Source organism: Mesitornis unicolor, unplaced genomic scaffold (genome assembly GCF_000695765.1).
Source record: "Mesitornis unicolor isolate BGI_N332 unplaced genomic scaffold, ASM69576v1 scaffold26967, whole genome shotgun sequence".
Classification (NCBI taxonomy): domain Eukaryota; kingdom Metazoa; phylum Chordata; class Aves; order Mesitornithiformes; family Mesitornithidae; genus Mesitornis; species Mesitornis unicolor.
The window spans coordinates 1-19,559 of NW_010197475.1; the positions used below are offsets into that span (position 1 = coordinate 1).

The window sequence follows — 19,559 nt, forward strand, 5'->3', positions numbered from 1 at the left end:
CCCCCGCGCCTCCTCTCCGGGCAGGGGGTTAGGTCGAGGAGAGCTTCTCTGGGGCGAGTCCCTGTTGCTCACAGCTCCCGTACGTGCCCGTTCAAACTTTAGTGCGTGGGTGAGTTGTGATCCTCCAGTGAAGCTGGCATATGGCCTTAAAAAAATCACCATCGTCAGGTGCGGCGGACCTGGTGTCGGGCAGGGTGAGTCCCAGGGCCGGGCGCGTTGCTGTAAAGCCATGTCCGCAGGCTGCGTACCTCGGGTGCGCACCGGTGAGGCTGGGCAGTGCTGCTGCCTGCAGTGGGACTCTGCCTCGATTGATTTCTAAGATGTAGGTTAGATGCCTCTGTAGCAATCTTACCCCTATTACAGCTGCAGAAATCTGGTACTGGCCCAGCCTGCTGTGCTTCTTTTTTTTTCTCCCCTCCTTTTTAAGATCCCAGTGAAGAGTTCAGAGGAGCTCTTGCATTTCAACAGCTGGGTAGCTCTGGGCTATGAATAGTCTGGCAGTGTGACTGTTAACAAATCTGTTGATAAGGGGATAAAGATAATTGTTACAACTCAGGCATGCTTTTTTTGCCCCAGAGCATGAAAGCTCTGCTGTGTATGCTTGAATATAAAATAAAGCCTTTGGTACAGAAAAAACCAACTTTACCAGCTTTACAAGGGAGGGACAGAGTGACCTACTGCAGTGCTCCTGGAGATGGCAGCTGGACAGAAGAGCAGCCCTTAGAGATAGATGTTTGTGCTGCTGCTGTCAGTAGAGATTTGCAAGGATGTAACCCATCTGGGTGCCGGTGAGGCGTCTAGATGCTTAGCTCCAAAAAACACGTGTGCTTGTGTGCAAGTGAGAGTGTTCAGCTTGAGAGTGCAGTCTTGAAATTTGCCATAGGTGATACTTTCTCCCTACGGAAGACTTTTTTTTTTAACTTTCTCAGGCACCTTGGGCTTGAGAAAAATTCTCCTCAAAGCCCAAAGTGTGAGCCTGCTGCTGTGAAGCTTGCTTGCTGCGTGAGAACTGTTGAACAGAAGCGTGTGGCCAGGATGCTTTTGGTGGACCACAAGGTCCAAGTGTAGAAACACTGCTTTGAAAATCTAGAGGGAGGTGTCTAGTGAGACGGACAGTCTCGGTAGTGTGCTGCTGTATGCTGATGTTAAGATAAGCATATGACAAACAAGCTATAAAAACGACAAATTACTTAAGTCTTACTAAACAAGGAGAAAGTGTTAATGGGGAGAAGGGCACTGGTGTGTGCAGTGACCTGTTCTGCGGTGTCATTGCATGGGCAGTGGCAGTCCTGCCAGTGTCCCATAGCAGTATCTCTTCGTGGTTGCTACAGCAGGGTGGTTTTTAACATTCATGCTTGTTTCTGGTCGTTTGGCTGGAGCAAGAAGTCCCATGCCTATAGTCGTGCTTCTTTAAAAACCATGGGCGCTTGCTTATGTTGAGCTGCCGCAGGAGTTAAAAGGACCATTGCCAACTGCTCTGCAAGCCAGTGTGTGGGTTTGGAGTGGCTCAGGTTGGTGAGCAGCCTCTCCTCACTCCTAATGTCCTTTCATTTTACCTCTGTCACAGAAGGATCTTGCTTCCAAAATATCTTCATTTGGTTGAGGCCTCTCTGGGCCTCAACAACCCGTCTTGGCCTGGGTTTCTCTGTCAGTGCCAAGGGCACTGGGGACCTCTATGACAACATCTTTGTTCCTGTGCTGCAGGGCAAGGGTGGCTGGGTGAAGTCCTGCAGCGTTTGCTCAGTTTCTTACCTATGTGCGACAGAAATAGAGCAAGATGTGGGCTCAGTGCCCGGAGAAAGCTCTCCCCGTGGGTGATCTCTGTCCTGCTGCATGGAAGCTCCTCCCTTAAGAGGATTTAACGGCTTTAATGATGTGGCTCATCTGGACTCTCTTCATTCCTGTTATTGCCTCTATTTTAGTTCTCAGGGGACAAGCAGGTGTAGTGTGACCTACAACCGTAAGCTGATGTGGGAAATGCTCTAACAAGGCCTTCCCACAGCTCCGTGGAGGTTTCCTGCTCCTGCTACCCAAGACACTCCCTGCTTCAAACACCATGAAGTGCAATGGGGCATTCGTATGAAATCCCTCATCTGACCATAGATAAGTAAAAGTTTTATCCCTCTTCTGTATCTGTGGGTTCTTGTGCCACAGCTGTAAGGCAGCAGGGAACCGTTCAGAACTGCAGGCATTCATCCAGTAGATGTTGAAACAGGAGAGATGCAGGTGAGAGTTTTGCAGACCTCTGGTAATCACAGGCTCTGAGATGCTTTTCAACTCAAACCATGGCTGTGGTTCTTGGTGCCCAGTGGCACTGTTAAAGAAGGAAGCACGCAGTACAGGCAAAAGGCGCTGCCTCAAGGACATTAGGCACCGGTGGCACAGAATCTGTTACGGGAAAGCGAGGTTGATGCTGGGAGGTGGACCATGCCCCATGCTATCTGAAGTGGTAATTATTGCTCCATTTTAGTTGTGCCTGTGGCATAGCAGGCGCTTACTTCCTGCTTTCCTTTCTGTTGACTGGTGAGTGGGAGGTGCTGGTGTAGCAGGGCTTGGGCTACAATTGAGTGGCTTGGAAGGCTGGGGGAAGTAGCCAGTGGGCCTGTGCAACAAGGGATGATTGGAGCTTCAGTTCTTGCACTTCTTCCTCGGTTTCCTCTTTGGAAAAACTTATATGCATCAAAATAAACTTCTTACTGCCAGGAATTCTTGCTCTCACTTTAGAGTGCCTTAACTTAATCACCTCTCTGATATAGAAGTACCACATCTGCATCCCCTTCTTTTCCCTCTCTGCCTTCACTTGTCTCTGAACATGGATCATGACTTATAGTCCTTATGTACAGCTGGTGAGCTGGGCCCAGTATCCTTGCCCCTCCACCCCACAGTTGTCAGCTTTGGGCTAATAAATAAACTGTGCTCTTGCATTGATGGTTCTGTTGGAGGAATGGGGGACCAGAGCTTTCCATGGGCAAATGATTATGAGCATGCGTGTGAAGGGGTGGCTGTGTGAGCCACCTTTCCTCTAGGAGCTGTGTAATGAGTTGCAATTACTACCTAACCATCTATTCCTGGCTCGTCTGTGTTCTTGAAGAGGGAATGAAATGGAAGAAAGGCTAAAAATTACAAGCTGTCTCTTGGCATGGTAAAAGGAATAATACGGGAGGCACAGCCAGCACCAGCAGTTCCTTGATGGTTGCTTGGTTGAGGCAGAGCCTGTTTGCCAAAAGCTCTCTGGGCTCGGAAACACTGAAGCAGTTAATGGCTGACTTGAACCTAGACAGGGCAATAAGTGAAGCACGAGAAACTGTGTGCTGGAGATTGCTTAAATCATTGCTTGTGTGTGCCGACAGATTCAGAGTGAGCTAATTTTCTGGAAGAAAGATGAGGCGTTACTGTGGTCAGCTCTGTGAAAGGGATTGCCTGGTAGATGACAGCAGAAAAAGGGAACAAAACAGTAGCCTATTAGGATGGGGATCGGAGGCTGCCAGCTTAGTACCCAAGTGTGTATCCTCTCAGTCACAGCAGGGCCAGGGTAGCCGGGTGGTTCAGGGCTGATCCAAAGTAAACACAGGGAAGAAAGGGAAGAAGACTAAGCTAAGGGCAGGCTTTCTCCAATAGGAAGAGGCGCATGCATGGACTGTCTGGCTAACTGCTCTAGTTCTTTTATCTCCTTGATGGAGCTTCAGAACTGGGACAACGCTATTTAAAAGCAAGTCTAAACAAAGTGCAGTGTGCATACTTAATTTCTGAAACTCGCTGCTGAGGAAAGTGGCCTGGCTGTCTTTAAGGAACTCAGGACTGGGAAGGGCTAGGTCTTCTGTGCCACCAGGAGCCTTGAACATGGGCATAGGACCAGTGACATTTGTTAAGGATACTGCTGGGCTGCTGTTTCAGTTTCTCTGCAATGCAGGCTTGAGCAAACAGGTGCATCACGAAAGTGCTTTACCCTTTACTGCAAAATTGTTGCTGGGCTGTAAGCAGACTGCTGATCTCTTCCAGTATGATGATAATCCCATCCATGTATACTGGAGAAATGCTGATCTGGGGCAAGCTATATACATGAGAATATCCAGCAGCCCAGATATTTGAAGTTACATAATGGAGAGTTCTTCTTGTAGGCAAAAATAATTCTGCTTCAGTCAGAGGGAGGTCTCTCATAAGCAAGCAAAGGAAGGGATGAGCTATCAGAGCTGCAGCCATGCACATTGAGCCAAGCTGACCTTTCCACAGTGGGAGTTGGGAGACTGCCTTTGGTCTCTTCTACTGCTGCTCCCCATCCGTTGCCATGGATGCAGTCTGGGAAAGGAGAGGGAGAGGAACTAGCTTACAGGGATTTTAATAGCGGGGCCAGAATTTGCTGTAAAGTAGCTTTACCTCTTGGGAATGAAGGAGGCTGTTTCCCAGAGTTGTCCTGGAGAAGGTGTTATGGTCACTGAATGTGGCAGTGTCTTCCACCAGGACCTTCCTTTGGCCACTGCCTCTGCGATCCATGAGGTTTCTGTGCCCTCGCTGGGATGGAGTGAGGGGCTGTGTGGGACCTCGATGCTCTCAACTCCTGTCTCTACAGGAGAGGCTTCATGCAGCAAGTTGTCAGTTCACTTTAAAAAGTAACCCATTCCAGGACCCTGATTTTGCTTGGACTGGTGTTCTGGCCTGGCACAGGTTCGAGTGTGTTACCTCTAGGTGTTTTCCGCATCAGGGGGCTGTGGGATCACAGCCTCTGCTGTACTGCTGTGGGGCTTCAGGAGCAGCATACGAGGCAGGTGTGGAAGTGACACCTTGACACTTGGCTGGGACCACAAGGGCTGCTGCTGTCATCCCATAGTATAAGAATATGCAAATCCTGGACGCTGAGAGCTGGCATGTCTCCTGTGATAGATGATTAGCAGTTTTGTTGGGAATCAGTTGTGAAGTCCAAGTTAACAAGGAGATCTAGTATTCCACAAAATGGCTCAGTGCTCCAGTTAGACTTTCCAGGGAAGTTTTTGTACTTTTCAAGGCATTTCAGGTTTCTAGGTGCTCTAGTCTTAGAGGCAAAAATATCTGTGGTGGGAATGTCTTATTCCCTTCCTACCTGATTTTTTTTCTGGTTTCTGCTTGGTCCTGCAAATGGCTTACTTAACATTACTTGGAATATATGTGGCCAGAAATTGGAGACGTTCTGTATTTAGTGGTGTCAGTATCAAGTGGGTTTTGGTTTATTTTTTTAACTTTGGTCCCCCAGAGCTAACATGCCTGCTTTCAAAAGGCACTGTGCAGACTGCTCTGCTCCTCTCCTTTCTGCTTGTAATAAAATAATTTGTAGAGTACCCTTTGTATAAAAGGATGCCATTCTGGCTGTTGTGGTGATAAGACACTATCTCTAGTACTGCATTTACAATTGTGCATTGGTTCTGGAGACTGTTTCATGCTGCTGGTGTGGCGCAATCAAAGCATCCTCTTGACTGCTATGGAGCTGGTCAAGCAGCTGCTCTGTGTGTCAGCGTGGACCGAAGCTGCTGGTGATGTGTCAGTCTTGAGTGGCTTCACTGCAGTGTCCTCAACTTCCCGTGTGCTTTACTAGGTAAAGTCTGTCTCCTGTCCTCTCACTCCCCTTTTTCCATCTCTTGTGATCACAGAGCTAGGCTCCATGTTCATACAGAAGCATGGATCCAGAATACCGTGCTGGACTTGGATTGAGGAGACTGTTGACCTGCAGGTTAGCAAGGCTGTTTTCCTCTCTGCTGTTGCTTTGACTTTTGTGCTGACCAAGCAGGTGGGAACTATTTTGCAGCATCTATGCTGGATGCTTGAAGAAACTAGGACTTAAAAGGCAGGCAGCAGTTCTAATTATGCTCATCTCTGAAGTCTCTTCTTGGGGGGGTGGAAAACCCAACCAGATAAAACTCAGCTGCTTGGATGTATTTTCTCAACAGAAGCTGCCGAGCTCTTCTTTGCATTCAGGTCCCTTTCTAATGCAGGTTTGCAGAGACACTGCACATGGAATAGCTAAGGAGCCCTCTGAAATGTGCAGTAAATCTGCCTATTCCCTGAGAAAGCTCTTCTGATTAGAGAAGACTTGGCAGCGGCTTTGCAGGACAGCGCTAGACTACAGCTGTATGGAAAAGCCCTGGTGAGCAATGTGAAACAGGTAAAGGCACAGCCCTCCTCTTGCTCCCAGGGGGTCTGCTGCACCCCCCCCAGGGATGCTGCATGGGAGTGGGGGGGAAGCTGCGTGTACTACGTAGGTCCCTGGAAGCTGGTGGTGAGGGGAAGTGGAACCCCTGTGGGGCAGGTCAGCCTTGCAAGCAAGCCCCAGCCCCACTGTGGGACTTTGTGAAGGAGGTGGCTGCTCCCCATGCACAGGGCTCAGCAGGTCCTGTCCACCAGATCCTCCAAGGGAGATAACACCTCCTCTGAGCGCAGCTAAGATGGGGACGGTTGTGCCTGCTCCCGTGGGGTGGGAGGTGATACCCATGGCTGCTGGTGCCTCTCATGCCTGACATGAGGGGAATCCAACAGGTCAGAGTTTCCTCTCGCCCCTGCTCCCCGGGGGAGGTGGTGTGACTCGTGGCTTCCTGGGACGAAACTAAGGGGACAAAAATGATGTTGCCAAAACATGCATGGGAATTTCTTAATGTCAAAAGTGTCATCAAACTGGCTGCTACCTCAATGGAAGAGGCTATTGCAAGGGAGAGTTATTTTGAGAACAGCAAGCTGCTTTAATGCCTGGGTCCAAGACCTCAAAGGCTCCTTTGATTTGATGCTGGTGGTCTCAGAGCCTGGGTGTTTCTGCATTCATTCTCAGTTCACTGTGCCACAGCTTCGGAGGCTGTTGTGGCAGTGGTTTAAACTTGATCCTGTAGTAAAACAGTAAGTTCGTGCTTTGCACAGCTTCAGGTAGATGAGAAACGTCTTCCAGCTCAGCTATGAACAAGACCTACCAGCGTGTATACAAGTACATTGCTGTGCACCCGGTGTTGTCCCGTGGGAACCTAAACAGTTGCTCCTTGTTTGCCCAGAAGAGAGAAGGCTTCTCTGCAGGGTGTTTGCTGTCAGGAAGAACAACTTATGCAGTGGCCACTTTACTGTGGTGCTGCCTGGTTACTCCTGTGCTCAGGGTATTGGTGGAGAGCCCCAGTGTCCTGCGGTGGGTGGCTCTCCTGGCAACCTCCTGTCCAAGGAGCAGGCAATGGGGCCTTGCTGGGCTGGAATTGTAGCTGCTGCAGTAGTGAAGGGTGGGCACGTATCCTAGGGGCAGAGGGAACCTTATGCCACAGCCCTTACCTGCCTAGGTACCATGCATGAGACCCCTTGCTGTAATTTGATGTCATTAGTACATTTGGCTTAATTAAAAATTGTAGAATTGATGTAAAGTAGAAATGGTCTCTGGGAGCAGGCTGTGGGTGAAAGAGCACAATGTGGTGGGAAAGAGGCAAGTAAGAAAAAAGTGTCTGTAGCCCTATTAAAAAGTAATTTTAACCTCAATTGAGATTTACTAATTAAAGTTTAAACAGCCCTGCTTTTTTTTCTCTTCTGAAATGGGAGCATTTATCTCTGCACTGAGGCTTACCTGGTATTTGTAAATCAGTTAGTCACTCTGGATGAAAGTTTTTTCTTTTTAAAATGAATGCTTCTGAACTACTCTTTTTCCGTCTCATTCTTCTAGCATTGTTCCATCAAATAGTCTCTTGAAATATTTGTGCTCTAAATTTAGAAAAGGAGATCCTTTTAAGAAAGTAGAAAAGGCCACCCAGTCTCCCTTGGTTTGGGTTCAGCTGAACCTGTTTTCCAGACTGCTGTGTGTAGACCTGCAGACTCCAAGGAGGCCCCTTCTTTTCCCAGAACAGACCCAGCTTTTCCAAGTCTTGCTGTCTATTTTAACTGCCAAATTCCTGGGGAACTTATCCCATATGCCTGTTCCTCTTGGCTTGAAACAGCCCTGTCCATAACCTACGCATGTGGTGCTTGGAAGGATGGATTGACTGTTTTCCTTTTTTGGATGGTGTTTTGTAAAGGGATGATCTTAACTACAGGTGACAGGTCTATAATTGAGTAATGTTCTCACATTGCTCCAATTAAGTCTGCTGGGATTACCTGCATGATAATGTGGCAGTCAGCAGGGTAGCAAAACACCTGCATGCATTGCAGGCTGCCTTGGCCTCCAAGATCATCTTCATAGAAGGAAAACCAGAAGTTTTTGAGCATCTCTTCCAGCTGGCTAAGTGTTTTCTAGAGGCTCACTTTGTTTTCCAGCTTTGTCTGCTGAGATTTCTTATTGTAGCATTTCGCTTTCTAAAATGCTTTGCCTGGGAATGAAGTGGCTTCACTGCAGCTTCTGTAACAGCTTGTGCTGTGTTATTCTTGCTCCTCACTCTGCTGCCCTTTACTGCTGCACGATGCAGCTTGCTTTTCCACTTTCTTCCTCCTGTAGGAAGAGCTTGGAGTGAGGAGACTGCTCGGCAGACGTGGAAGGAAAAAGTTCTAGACAACGCTGCTGTACATCTTGGAGACTGTACAGCAGCCTGGGTTGGAACCAGCTCTTCCAGAGCAAAGCATGAAACTGCTGCTGAGCTGCATCCTCAGAGCTATCAGACCAGCAAGGGATTTGGCTGCTGTGGCCAGGTGCTGCCGGTTGCAAATTCGTAACTATTTCTATTATTGATACTGGAGAGTGAAAATATGATTGGAGGGGGAAAATGTGGTTGCAGTTGGGTGTTTTTTGAGTAGAAGGGAATGACTTAAAACATCCATGCTCTAAACTCCTGTGCTTTAGGGTTTTTCTTGCCTCATGGCCTCTCTAAATCATCATTGTGGAAAGAAGGTCTGCTTGAGACAGAGTCCCTTCCTCTGAAGCTTTTTATAGTTCTGGCTTTCTCTTTTCATTCATGCCTGTTGGTAGTGTCAAGTGGTATCTGTAGTGAGAAACTCAGGATGTTGTGAAATATTTGTCCTCAGACTGTCTGTGCCGATGCTAATCCCGCCAGTGGGCAGACCCAGCTCCAGTGGGGCGTGGGGTCTTGCATGATCCTGGGATGGTCTGATGGGAAGTAAAGCTAAGGCGGAGGGCAGTGAGTGCAGAGGCTGGGTCCAGCAGTAACTGAATGGTTGCATGGCATTGAGTCTATTGAGTTTGGAGATCCTGGGATTAGCCATCCCTGTCTATTTGTAGCAAATGGGTTTGCTGAGTTGCTTTCCTTGCCCTCTTGATATGCATGTCTGGGAGGGACTGAGATATTTTGTGTGAGAATCTTGCAGGAATCCTGTACTTCTGACTGGGACGGGCAGCCCTGCAATTGTGTCCTTTGGATTGTAGAGTGGAGGGCCCATGGTTATGGTAGGGTAGACTTTGTTGCAGAAGGATGGTTATTAGAGCTGCTGCTCTGTGGTCTTCTGCTCTAGAATCATGTGTAACAGTGCCAGCATACTGGCAGGGGAACAAGAGTGGGTCAGTAGCCACGGGCATACAGGCAGCTGGTAAATGATGAGGATGCTGCAATTAGCAAATGGTGTATTTGGCAAAAACAAGATTCCCTAGATCACAAATACTAAGGGACTGTTTCTGTGAACAGGCCAAAAGATGCCTCTTTTTATGGGCCAAAGCACTTTCCAGTGCCAGCAGGACTTTAGTGACTTTCCAGTCATGCTGAGTCTGCAGTTGTCTTCCAGCTCTGCTTGATCTGTGGGGCTAAAGGGTTAAAACCTCCACTTTTCAAGATCAGCGCCTTGCTACCAGCAAAGGATCCAATACAAAGCATGTGATATGAATAAATAAGACTAATAGCCTGTCTCTCCTGTTGTTTGAGAAAGCTGACTTAATTCTAAAACTTTACAATCATTTGGAGTAACAAGCCAGACATCTCTTCACTGTTTACTTTGTGGTGGGTTTTTTTTTTTTGTTATTTATCTTTCTTTCTGGCACTTAAGATCATGTGGATGGACCCTACGGAGTGAGGTCTTGGTGAAAAATCCTGGTGCCTGGAGACACTCCCGTTCTCCAGTGGGTTGGTCCCCAGCAGCATTGGACTTGGCTAGCTTGGCAAAGTGTCCGAGCTCTTCCAGAGGCTTAGCCTGAGAAGCACAAGGGAGTGCTTGTCCTCCAATGCCCTTCTGGGTAGGCAATCTCTAGCGCTTGGATTCTAGCAGTGTCTGGCTTCAGCTATGGAATGAACCACTGGAGAGCCTGCTCTTGCTGGGATTGGTGGTAGATAAGCCTAGTGGGACTCTGCTTCCTTCCCATGCTGGTTGCTGGTGTCAGGTCTCTGCTCAGCCCTGTCCTCCTGTCCTTAGAGAAAAGGGGTGCAGTCCTACAGCTCAATAGGCAGAGGGGAGGCGGAGAGAGAGGGTGTTGGCTTAATTGGTGTTCAAGTTGCTAAACTGGGAAAATCTTTCTGTCCCTGAAATAAAGATGCAGAGGGAGTAGTTTTCCTACATCCCTGCTAATTCCTGGAAAGAACTAAATAGAATAGGAAACCTCATTTCCCAGTTTAGGCAGATGCTGTAACTTCTCAGAAACATGTTTGACATGGGTGTGCTTAATCTAAACGCCCACTAGTTCTCTGCCCTAGCACCTGAGAAAATGGAAGTAGCTGAAAACTTTGTTTTGAAAGAAAACTTTGCAGTAGAAAGTTCTCAACCTTTATCTCTTGCATCTTAGAGGAGGTAGAGGTGGCTTTGATAAAAATCAGTTATATTCCCTGGCTCCTACCCTAGAGTTTAGCAATATTAAGTATGGTCTCATAAGACAGGAAAAAAACCCTTGCATTCAGGTTTTCTTCCTTCCTGCAGGAGCACCTGGACTGCAGTAGCCTCTGGGTACTTTGGGCAGAGGGGGAAGGCTGCGGGGTTTCAGGAAGGTAACTCCAAGCCAACTACTGTTGGGAGGGATATTGTGCAACTCCTCAGAGAAGATCTGTTGATCTCCAGGGCATTGCTTGCATGAGAAGGGAGGCTCTGGAGCCCGTCATGTGTATGCACCTGCACTGGGGATTTCCAGGCCGATGACTCTGATGGCAACAGCAGATGCTTGGTAGCATCCTCTCCTCTGCCCGCTGCAGAGTCATGCTGGGGAGGAGCTTACCTGAGTGTGGGCAGGGTGCTGCTCCTCTGTGCCTGCCACCCTGCTGTATTTTGGGGTGCAAGGGCTTTAGGGCTTTGTTCCTCTATGAGGAGTTGTGGAGCAAGACAGTTTGGGGGACTGCCTTTGGCTCACAGGTGGAGAGGCTGGCAGAGGCATCTGTTTCAGAGGTTAAGTTTACAGCGTAACAGCTCCCAGTACAGAAAACAAAGCTGAGCTGGTCTTGTTTTTGGAGCCATTAAAGAGCCAATGTAGTCAAGTGACAGAGTTGCCCAACCAGTTTTGTAAAAACTGCATTTTTACTGTACCATGTGCTTGTTTTAGTCAGTGTGGAGGCCTTTTTCTGGACCCTACTTGCAGCAGTTGTTGCACAAATAACATTCTAGTACATGGTAATCAAGCAGACTTTTTATCCGCTAAACTGTGCTGCTGGCTTTTTTTCTGTCTGCATTTTCTGGTAAGGTTTTTTGTTTGTTTTTTAGGGGGAGAGGAGAACAAAATTAAATTACTTCTGGGACAGGTTGTGGGGTTTTTGGGTCGGGTTTTTTTCCTTTTTTTTGGTTTGTTTTTTTTTTTTTGGCAGGCTCATCTCTCTGGTTGTGCTGAATGGAAAGATTTGCTTAAATGGGAGAAATACTCTCCTGCAAATACTGTCATGCTGTGCAAGCATGAGTGTATAGACTGAAAATAGCAAAGAACTTTCTCAATTTGCCAGTTGTAAGGACTGAAGACCTACGTAAATGCTGACTTTCGAACTCGAGTGTGAAGTTCAGATGATTTTAGTCTGATAGCATCTTTCTCAGATACAGAGAGGATAATGGGCACTTCTAAAACTTGTGCTGCTCTTTGATACTGAACTGTGAGTTGGTTTCTTTTCAACAGTATGATAGTGGTTTATAAATATCGAATCACTTCCCCTCAAGCATCAGTAGTACATTTCTAAAATATGCATTTCCTTTTTATGAAGTGCGCAACATGTGCTTGCTGTGATAAAACATCTTGAGAAACCTCTGCTATCTTAGACAGTCCTGTGGGTGCTTTCCAATCTAGGGTCTTGCTGGGTGATGCTGTTGCTTGTCAGATTATTCACACAACAGCATACTAACTGCAGACGTCAAATGGAACACCTTAATGTCTTATCGAGTGCACCAGAAACAAATCTACCTTTGCAGTATGAGTTGAGTTTTCTCAAACTTGTCGAGTTTCCGGAGAAACCTAGCCTTCCTAGTGGTATTTGAGGTACTGGCAGTCATATGTATATAAAAATTTGATCTTCACATCCACAAGTGTGGCCTGTTTGAGAGGACAACCCTAAGTAGTGTCCTTAATTTTTAGGATCCGGCTTCTCCCCTCAAATCTTTCTACTCTAGCTTCAGAAGAGCTGGCTGTTTGGAAAATCTCCATGACAAACATGATCTTGTTTATACTTTCAAGGTCATTGCACAGCTGGTATTATCTCAGTGGAGCTTAAAGAAAAGTTCAGTGAATTCAGACCTGGGTCTTTCATTGGCTCTGCAGTTATTTGCTTGCTGGAGACTAGATGTACTTCCCAGGTGTATTAAAAGTCCAAGGTCTTTGAATATTAACATCAACAAGATGAACTCCTTTAGATATTCTCTGTATGCTAGCAGGGCTGTAACTTGCAGTCTGTGCCCTGAGGGCAGTGCTGTACCTGGTTAACAGGAGACTTAGTAACTCTGTCATTGCTCATTAACCAGTACTGCTGTGTGAAGCTGTCCAGTCTCATCACTGGAGATAATCAGGAGACCTTCTGATTGCCAAGTGCTTGTTCCTCACGTGCATGGGTAGAGAAGCATTTCTGGCAGCTGAGCTTTGTCATGCAAGGGCTCAAAATCCTGTAAAAGACGGGCCTCTCTGGCCATTAAGGGCTGTGGCTTTCTGGACTGGCACTTCCATATGAACGAGAGGCTGGGGATGTCTGGTTTGGAGCTGGAAGTGGGAGTCACCATTTAGTGAGTGACTTCTGATGCCCAGCTGGCTTCTGTGGGTCTCTAGCCTGCTATATGGCTGATCTGGTTCTGGTTTTCGGATTGGGAAAATATTCCAAAAAAGTAACTGCACTAGCCTTCAAATGGCCTTAGCTGCATGCAAATTACCATACAGATAAACATCTTTATGGAGCCAGCATCTTGCTGATCCCCTCCTAGGGACAAGTGTTAGTTGCTTTGGTCAGAGGGAGTCAGTTCTGCGACCTGAGTACATCCACGGGAGCTCTTCCTTCTCCAAGGCTTCTTGGGCCATCTGTCTACAAATGAGCCCAGCTAACCGTGGTAACTGTTGTGGTGTGAAAAGAAGGCAGGGAGGTGAGATCAGATAATGGAGAGCTTTAGAGATTTTCAAAGTCTAGCCTGGTAACAGTATCTTGAGGGGAAACAACTGTTGCAATGTATAAGGCTTGGGTGGGCATGGGGAAGGTGATGCTTGTCTGCTGTGTCTGGAAGCATTTGCAGAGCTCACGGTCAGCTGAGGTTGCTTCAGTGGGCTAGCTGGACTTATATCCAAAGATCCCACCTGCCACATCACATGCAAGATGTGAAGGGTCAGGAGCCTCAGGGTGTGCTGCAGAACCTAAGTTCACAGTGCTGTCTACGACATCTCTACATCTGCCAAGTTGGAAGCTTGCCCTTTGGCAGGCAGGAGGGGTGGCAGATGTGACCTAGTGTGGCAGCCTTACAGGGCATTCAGGGGTTTATGGGGGCAAGGGAAGCAGCAACTGGAAAACAGGTTCTGGTGACAATTTGACCTCTTCCTTGCCTGGTAAAAGCTAGTAGCAGCACATCCTATAGGGTCTGCCTTTGTTTTACATTCTCTGGAGTTAGAGCCTGAGGTGTGGTAGTGGGGAGCAACTGGCCAAAGTACAGAGTAACAACCTGCAGCTTCTTTGTAACCAGTCATTTCCTTTCCTTAAGGAAGAGGGTCTGGGGGAGAGGGAACAGCATCTTCCAGGCTATTCCAATGTGGACTGCTTCACTTGCAGTATTGGGGCTGACCTTCAAGCCCATTGCCCTCAGGAGCATGCGTGTTCTCCTCCAGGATTTGCAGGAACTTTGCACTTGACTGTAAATGTACCGAGACGGTGATTTCCACAACTGATCTACCCTGATTTGTGCTAAGGTTGTTCCTGCTTGTCTCCTCCTCTTCTACCACACTTGTACATGAGCTCCTTATTTGTGCTGTGCAGTAACTTGGCAGCTGAGGTGCTTCAGCTGCCAGAGCTCACCAGGAAGAAACTTGCACTGGAAGAGCAAGGGTTGTGCTGCAGAGGAAAGCTCAGCTCCTACCAGCAGAGCTGCATGTCACGGGCACGTACCATGCTAGTCTGAGCCAAGTATCATAAACTTCAGTGAGCACCAAACATGCAGTGCTTGCTGGGTGGAGGCAGTACAGGACCTAATTAGAGCAGAATTGCAATTAAAAATTAGCTTAGCTTCTCTGCCCCTCAACTGATGTGGCTATAACAGCCGTGCACAAGTGCTCCTGTTCCTGCCTTGCTGGCCAGTGGTGAGGCTGGGAGGCAGAGGTACTTGTATTGCCTATCCTTTGCTGCAGTCACCTTTGTGGGAAGGGGCTGGGAGTATTATGGGTTCCTGCAAAAAAAATAGGTTAATATCTGAGCTGTGATGGGACTCCTGCTCTCACTAACAAAGCAGGCCTCTGTCTGCCTGTCCTCAGACACACATGTCCTGGATTTTGTGCTTCATGTACCAGTCTTGCTGGCATTGCTGTTCCTGGGAGATGGACAGACCTGACAGCTGGAGGTGGTGGAGGGGACAAGAAGCCATCCTGTGATGCTGGCTTAAGCTGTGTGGACTCGTCTCGTTCCTCTCCTGTGGGAACCCCGAGGGTCCTGGATCAATTGATGCCTTCTGGAGTTAGTTCTCTGCTCAGGTCCTGGGACTGAGTAGTATGGTTTCTTATGAAATTCTCTGCAGAGCTGGCATCAGTCTGGAGAATGACAGGAAAAATTTGGAGGCATATGGGCAAGATTGTTGAAAAGACTGGAGTGGCTTCTTGGCGAGTAAAATTCAAATGGTCAAAGCAGTTGGAATGGAGAAGAAAAGGATTAAACAAACAACTGTGGACAATCAGTGGAATTTAAAACCTGCAGACTTCACTTATTAAACGTTTTCATGCGTTGCTGCAGGACGTTAAGGCTCAAGAGTTGGCCAGCTTCAGAAGGCAAATGATCAGCTCTGACTGCCACAGTCCACAGGTAGCACTGGCTGGCAAGTATGAGGGCTGCACTGCACAGATTATACATCACACCTCTTTCTGAAGTGACTGCTCTGGCTTGTTGAAGAAACTACTGGATTATGTGGCCCATGGATAAGGTGGACTGTGAAAACTCTAAGCTTGTCTGCTTCCAAACCTGACCCATCTCGAATTTTGCTGAGCTGCTACTTCTGCTGCATAGTGGTGTTGCTAGTTTTATGACTGCTTGTGCAATTTCAGAAGGTAGGGTTTTGAGGAGTTTCATTAATGTAGTGAACAAATTTAAGTTTAATTTCTTAAAGGTAACAGAAGAACTGTAATGGTTTAGTATGTGGAGCCCTGAAGTATCTTAAAAGCTCACAGTGAAACCCTAAAAACCTGGTTCTCTTGGTTTTCAAAATGTACTTTGAATTACTTCTTTATGGCTAGGAGCTATGAAAGAGCTTGCCACCTCCCTGTGGCAAGAGGAGAACGGTGTATAATGCTGCAATGCACAGTTGGTTTTGGGTTGTGGTTTTTTTATAAAACATTGGAGATTGTATGCCTTCAGCAAATAGCTGGGAGTAGAAGAGCCCTGAAAGCAGTCTTTTAGTCTTGTCACCTCAGGAGTATCTTCTTCCATACCAGCTCTTCTCAACTTGTTTGACTAGTTAATTATCTTAGATAACTGTTGTAGAGATCCTAACAGCTCTGTAATTCTGTTTTCCTGACTAGTCAAAGCAGTGTGCACAGAGTTGGAAACAGGCAGCACAAAGCTACTTAGTGCTAGGAACCAAATGAGCAAGTACTAGAAGTTTCCACCTCCAGTTTGAAAATAGTGAGCATTGCACCTGGGACAGCTTAAGATAAGAAGTCGGATGCCTTGTGCAGGAGATTATTATCTAGCTTAGTTTTTGGCTAGGTTGAAGAGTGGAAAAACGCTTGTATCCCCCACAACAGACATTGATCATCACCTAGGGACCTGGCTGCCTCAATGTTCTGGTTAGACCGCCAGGTCTCTTTATAGCGTCTGTTACGCTATAAAGAGGAGATGTGTTCACGGTGAAGCCAGTAAGCAAGCCAGCTGGATGGGAAAACTTACGTCTCTAGTTATTCTATCCAAGTGCAGTTTTAGGTGTTGGTGCCTGCCAGGATTAACTGCTCAAGAGAATATTTTTACTTTTACAGAGGAAAGGAGGGGAGCACACAGTTTGAACGTGACATTTGTGCTCTCTCTGCTCAAATACTTGCCTCTTTTCTGAGATACCGTTAAAGGGCACAGTGGTGTTTGGTTTACAGCTGTTCTCTGACTGTAAGCTGGCGTGATCTGTGGTAGGAAAGCTGCTCTAACATGAGCAAGGCTTGTTGACTAAACTTGTTGTCATTAACCCAGGGTAAAAATCTGCTAACAGAGAGCCTTCACTCACTTTTCATAGGTTGGTAGTGGTGCAACTGTTGTACGCTGCATCTGTGCTGGTACTGAACAAGCTCATAGCTGATCGCTGCACCTGAGGGGACTGGAAATGGGAGTGCCATGCGTTTGATGTTTGGTGTAAATATGGACCAGAAACTGTCACAGAAGCTTTGCCTGGCTAACCTGAAGGACTGACTTTTGGGTGGTGCTGGATTTATGGACTCTGACCTGAGGAGTTAACTGAATAAAAAGCGACTGAGACGATGCTAACTTGGCTGTGCAGTAAGAGCTCCTTAAGTGCAATGACTGCTATATAGATGGGATTTTTAGGATTAACTTATAGCACAGCTGGCTGAGACTGTATTTCTGTGCCGCTTTTCTATCTCAATAGCATCTTGCTATGTGCTGTACAGTGATGGTCTTAGCACAGCCTCTAGCTATGGCATCTCTTGAAGTTAAATCAGTAGTGTTGTCTTCAGCCACAGAGTTTAGACTTGCGCTCTCTTCTGGTAGTTGGAGGGTGACCGTTGCTTGGTGGGAATACTAGCCAGTTATAACAAGGCTCACGTACCACTTTAGCTCCAGAGTTAACCTAAATATTTAATAGGATTAAGCAAAAGCCCTTGATTGAAACAAAAGAACGTACTGGGTGACCCTTGGTACACCCAGGCTGGCAGCAGGGAACCTTGCTGACCTTGCTCTCTGGGCCTGGCTCTTCCCAGACCAGACTGGTGACCTTAGCCTAGCATTGCTTTTCCTCTGGCTGTTGCTTCTTAAAGTAGCATGGCCTGTTTTGAGCAAGGAACTTGCTAGAGCAGATTTTAAGGAACTTAAAAGTCCTCTGCTGCCTACGCAGGAAACATAACTGAGCACGGGAGAGGAAGGAGAAGCAGGAAAGCTGACCTCTGAGATGTTCTCCCACCAGTCCTCATGTGTTACTCAGCTGTGCTGCTTCCCCAGGAGGAGGCTTACTCCAGTAGTGGCATGGTCTGTGGGACTTTTTTCTAGCTTCTGGGCTCTCTGCTGTCAGACAAGTGAGAATTGAAGTAGGTTGCAGTAATACAGATCTATTTATTCCCAGGATCCTGTAGTGCAAAGACCTGATGAGGATCTATTGCTGATAAGCTGTCTAATTTGCAGTGTTAAGAGCAACCTTGTCTTCTCTTCTCATACGTGTTTACATACGCTTCAGCCATGGTCATTGAGAGGAGTTAACTTCAGAGACAGTCGAGTACCTTCTCTGTATGGTGGAGACCTGCGCTGGAGTTTGCCTCTCTGCTTGCTAGCCACTCCATGGGTGTGTGGAGTTTGTGTGGCTGGTACCAACAAACTAAAATCAGCATCCTGTGTTATCAGTGCTCCTGTACCGCCTTGAACTTGTGAAGTTGGCTTTGGAAACTGGGACTTGTTGAAGTCTTGCCTGTCTTGACCTTGCAGGAGAATTGGTAGTGTGTGGCCATGGAGCAGGCTCGCAGGTCTTCATGCATTGTCAAAGCATGAGGTACCTAGTTGTGCACAGGAGGCTTGATTTATTACTGCCTTTTAAATTGAGACCTTGGCTTTGCTCTTCAGTGTTCATTCAGCCGCTTTAGGGGTCATGAGGAGATGAGATTTTCTGGGGAAGGAGCTGGCCTTGTGAGCTCCTTCTTCAGATAAGTGCATCCCTTTTCTCTGCTGGAAGTGATAGCTAGAGTTGGTGTTTCGGTTGATGCTGGTAATGCAAAGTCCATATAAATAGTGATGGAATTGGCAGTGAATTTGTGAACAGATCCTTTCTGTAACTGATGGTAGCCCTGTGTCACTCTCCAGGAGATCTTGGCAGCAGTGGCTGTTTGTAGTGACTGTGGTGTCCTGTTTTGCTGCCCTGAAAAGGCAGTTTGGGCAGTCAATGGGGCATGTGCTTTCTGTGTGTCTGCTCTGAGACCCACCAGATGATTCAGAGCTCAGCACAGGGTAAGGGTGTCGCTCTGAAACTGCCTGGAGGACCTGACACTAACATAAATGGGTGTCTGTCTGCTTTCCCCTTAGGTCCTGTAAGTGAAAGAAGATGGGGTCTGGCTGCCTAAAAGTCACCAAGTACTTCCTCTTCCTCTTCAATCTCCTATTTGTTGTAAGTATCATGGGTATCTGCAGAGTAGAAAGGAAAGCCTGGACTAAAATTAGCTGGAAGGGTGTTTTTCCTGGATGTTTGGCCATTTTATTTAATGAATACACTGGGCTGCGTTTAGGAAGGAGGAAGGGAATCCCTGAAGCTGAGGGACGTCAGAGCTGCTGTGTGGCTCCCAGGTATGTTGAGCAGCTCTGCTGCCAGTACTCTACTCTCTCCAATGCACACAGCTCCCTTCCTGCGGTGGGAAGGGAAAAGAGGAGTTATGGGTTTTTTCTGGAATGAGAGAAGTTGTAACTACTTTCTCTGCCACATCTGGAACAGCAGCTGAGCTGCCCCTGAGCAGCAAAGCTACAAAACCTGCCAAGTAATGGCAGTGCCCTCCTAAATAGGCCAGGTAGGCATCAAAGAACAACTCTATTTTTTTCAAGTCCCAGTGGCTGGTTTTGATTTTTAAAAAGATGAATTAGTCCAAGTCCCCTGTTTGAAATGGAGTTGGGAGGTAGGGGAAAGTGGGGCAAGCTTGCTTGGGGAAATGAGGCAGCCTGCTGGATGCAGTTATTTTTGAGTGTGAGGCTCATCAGAAGTTTAGCCCCTTTTGGGTTGGAGTGGGTCTGGGAGGGCCACACACATTCTTGGATGCACCCTTTTGTGAAGCTTAGATATTGTGTGCCATGTGGACAGTGATGATACTGTTGGTGCTGCCCTCCTGCAGTGGGATGGTGTAGTGGGGAAGTATATCGTTCCAGCTTTCCACATATCAGTCGGAA

At 47.3% G+C, this 19,559-nt stretch overlaps 1 protein-coding gene across 1 annotated transcript in view; it reads left to right on the top strand.

Annotated features, from left to right (window-relative positions):
• The first annotated feature begins 18,707 nt into the window (after positions 1-18,707).
• CD82 (CD82 molecule) overlaps positions 18,708-19,559 on the top strand; it is a 20,680-nt gene continuing 19,828 nt past the window's right edge. Inside the window, exon 1 of the mRNA XM_010188821.1 lies at positions 18,708-18,792. Coding sequence (XP_010187123.1) covers positions 18,730-18,792 — 63 coding nt within the window. The 5' untranslated portion in view covers positions 18,708-18,729. The remainder of the gene's footprint in view (positions 18,793-19,559) is intronic.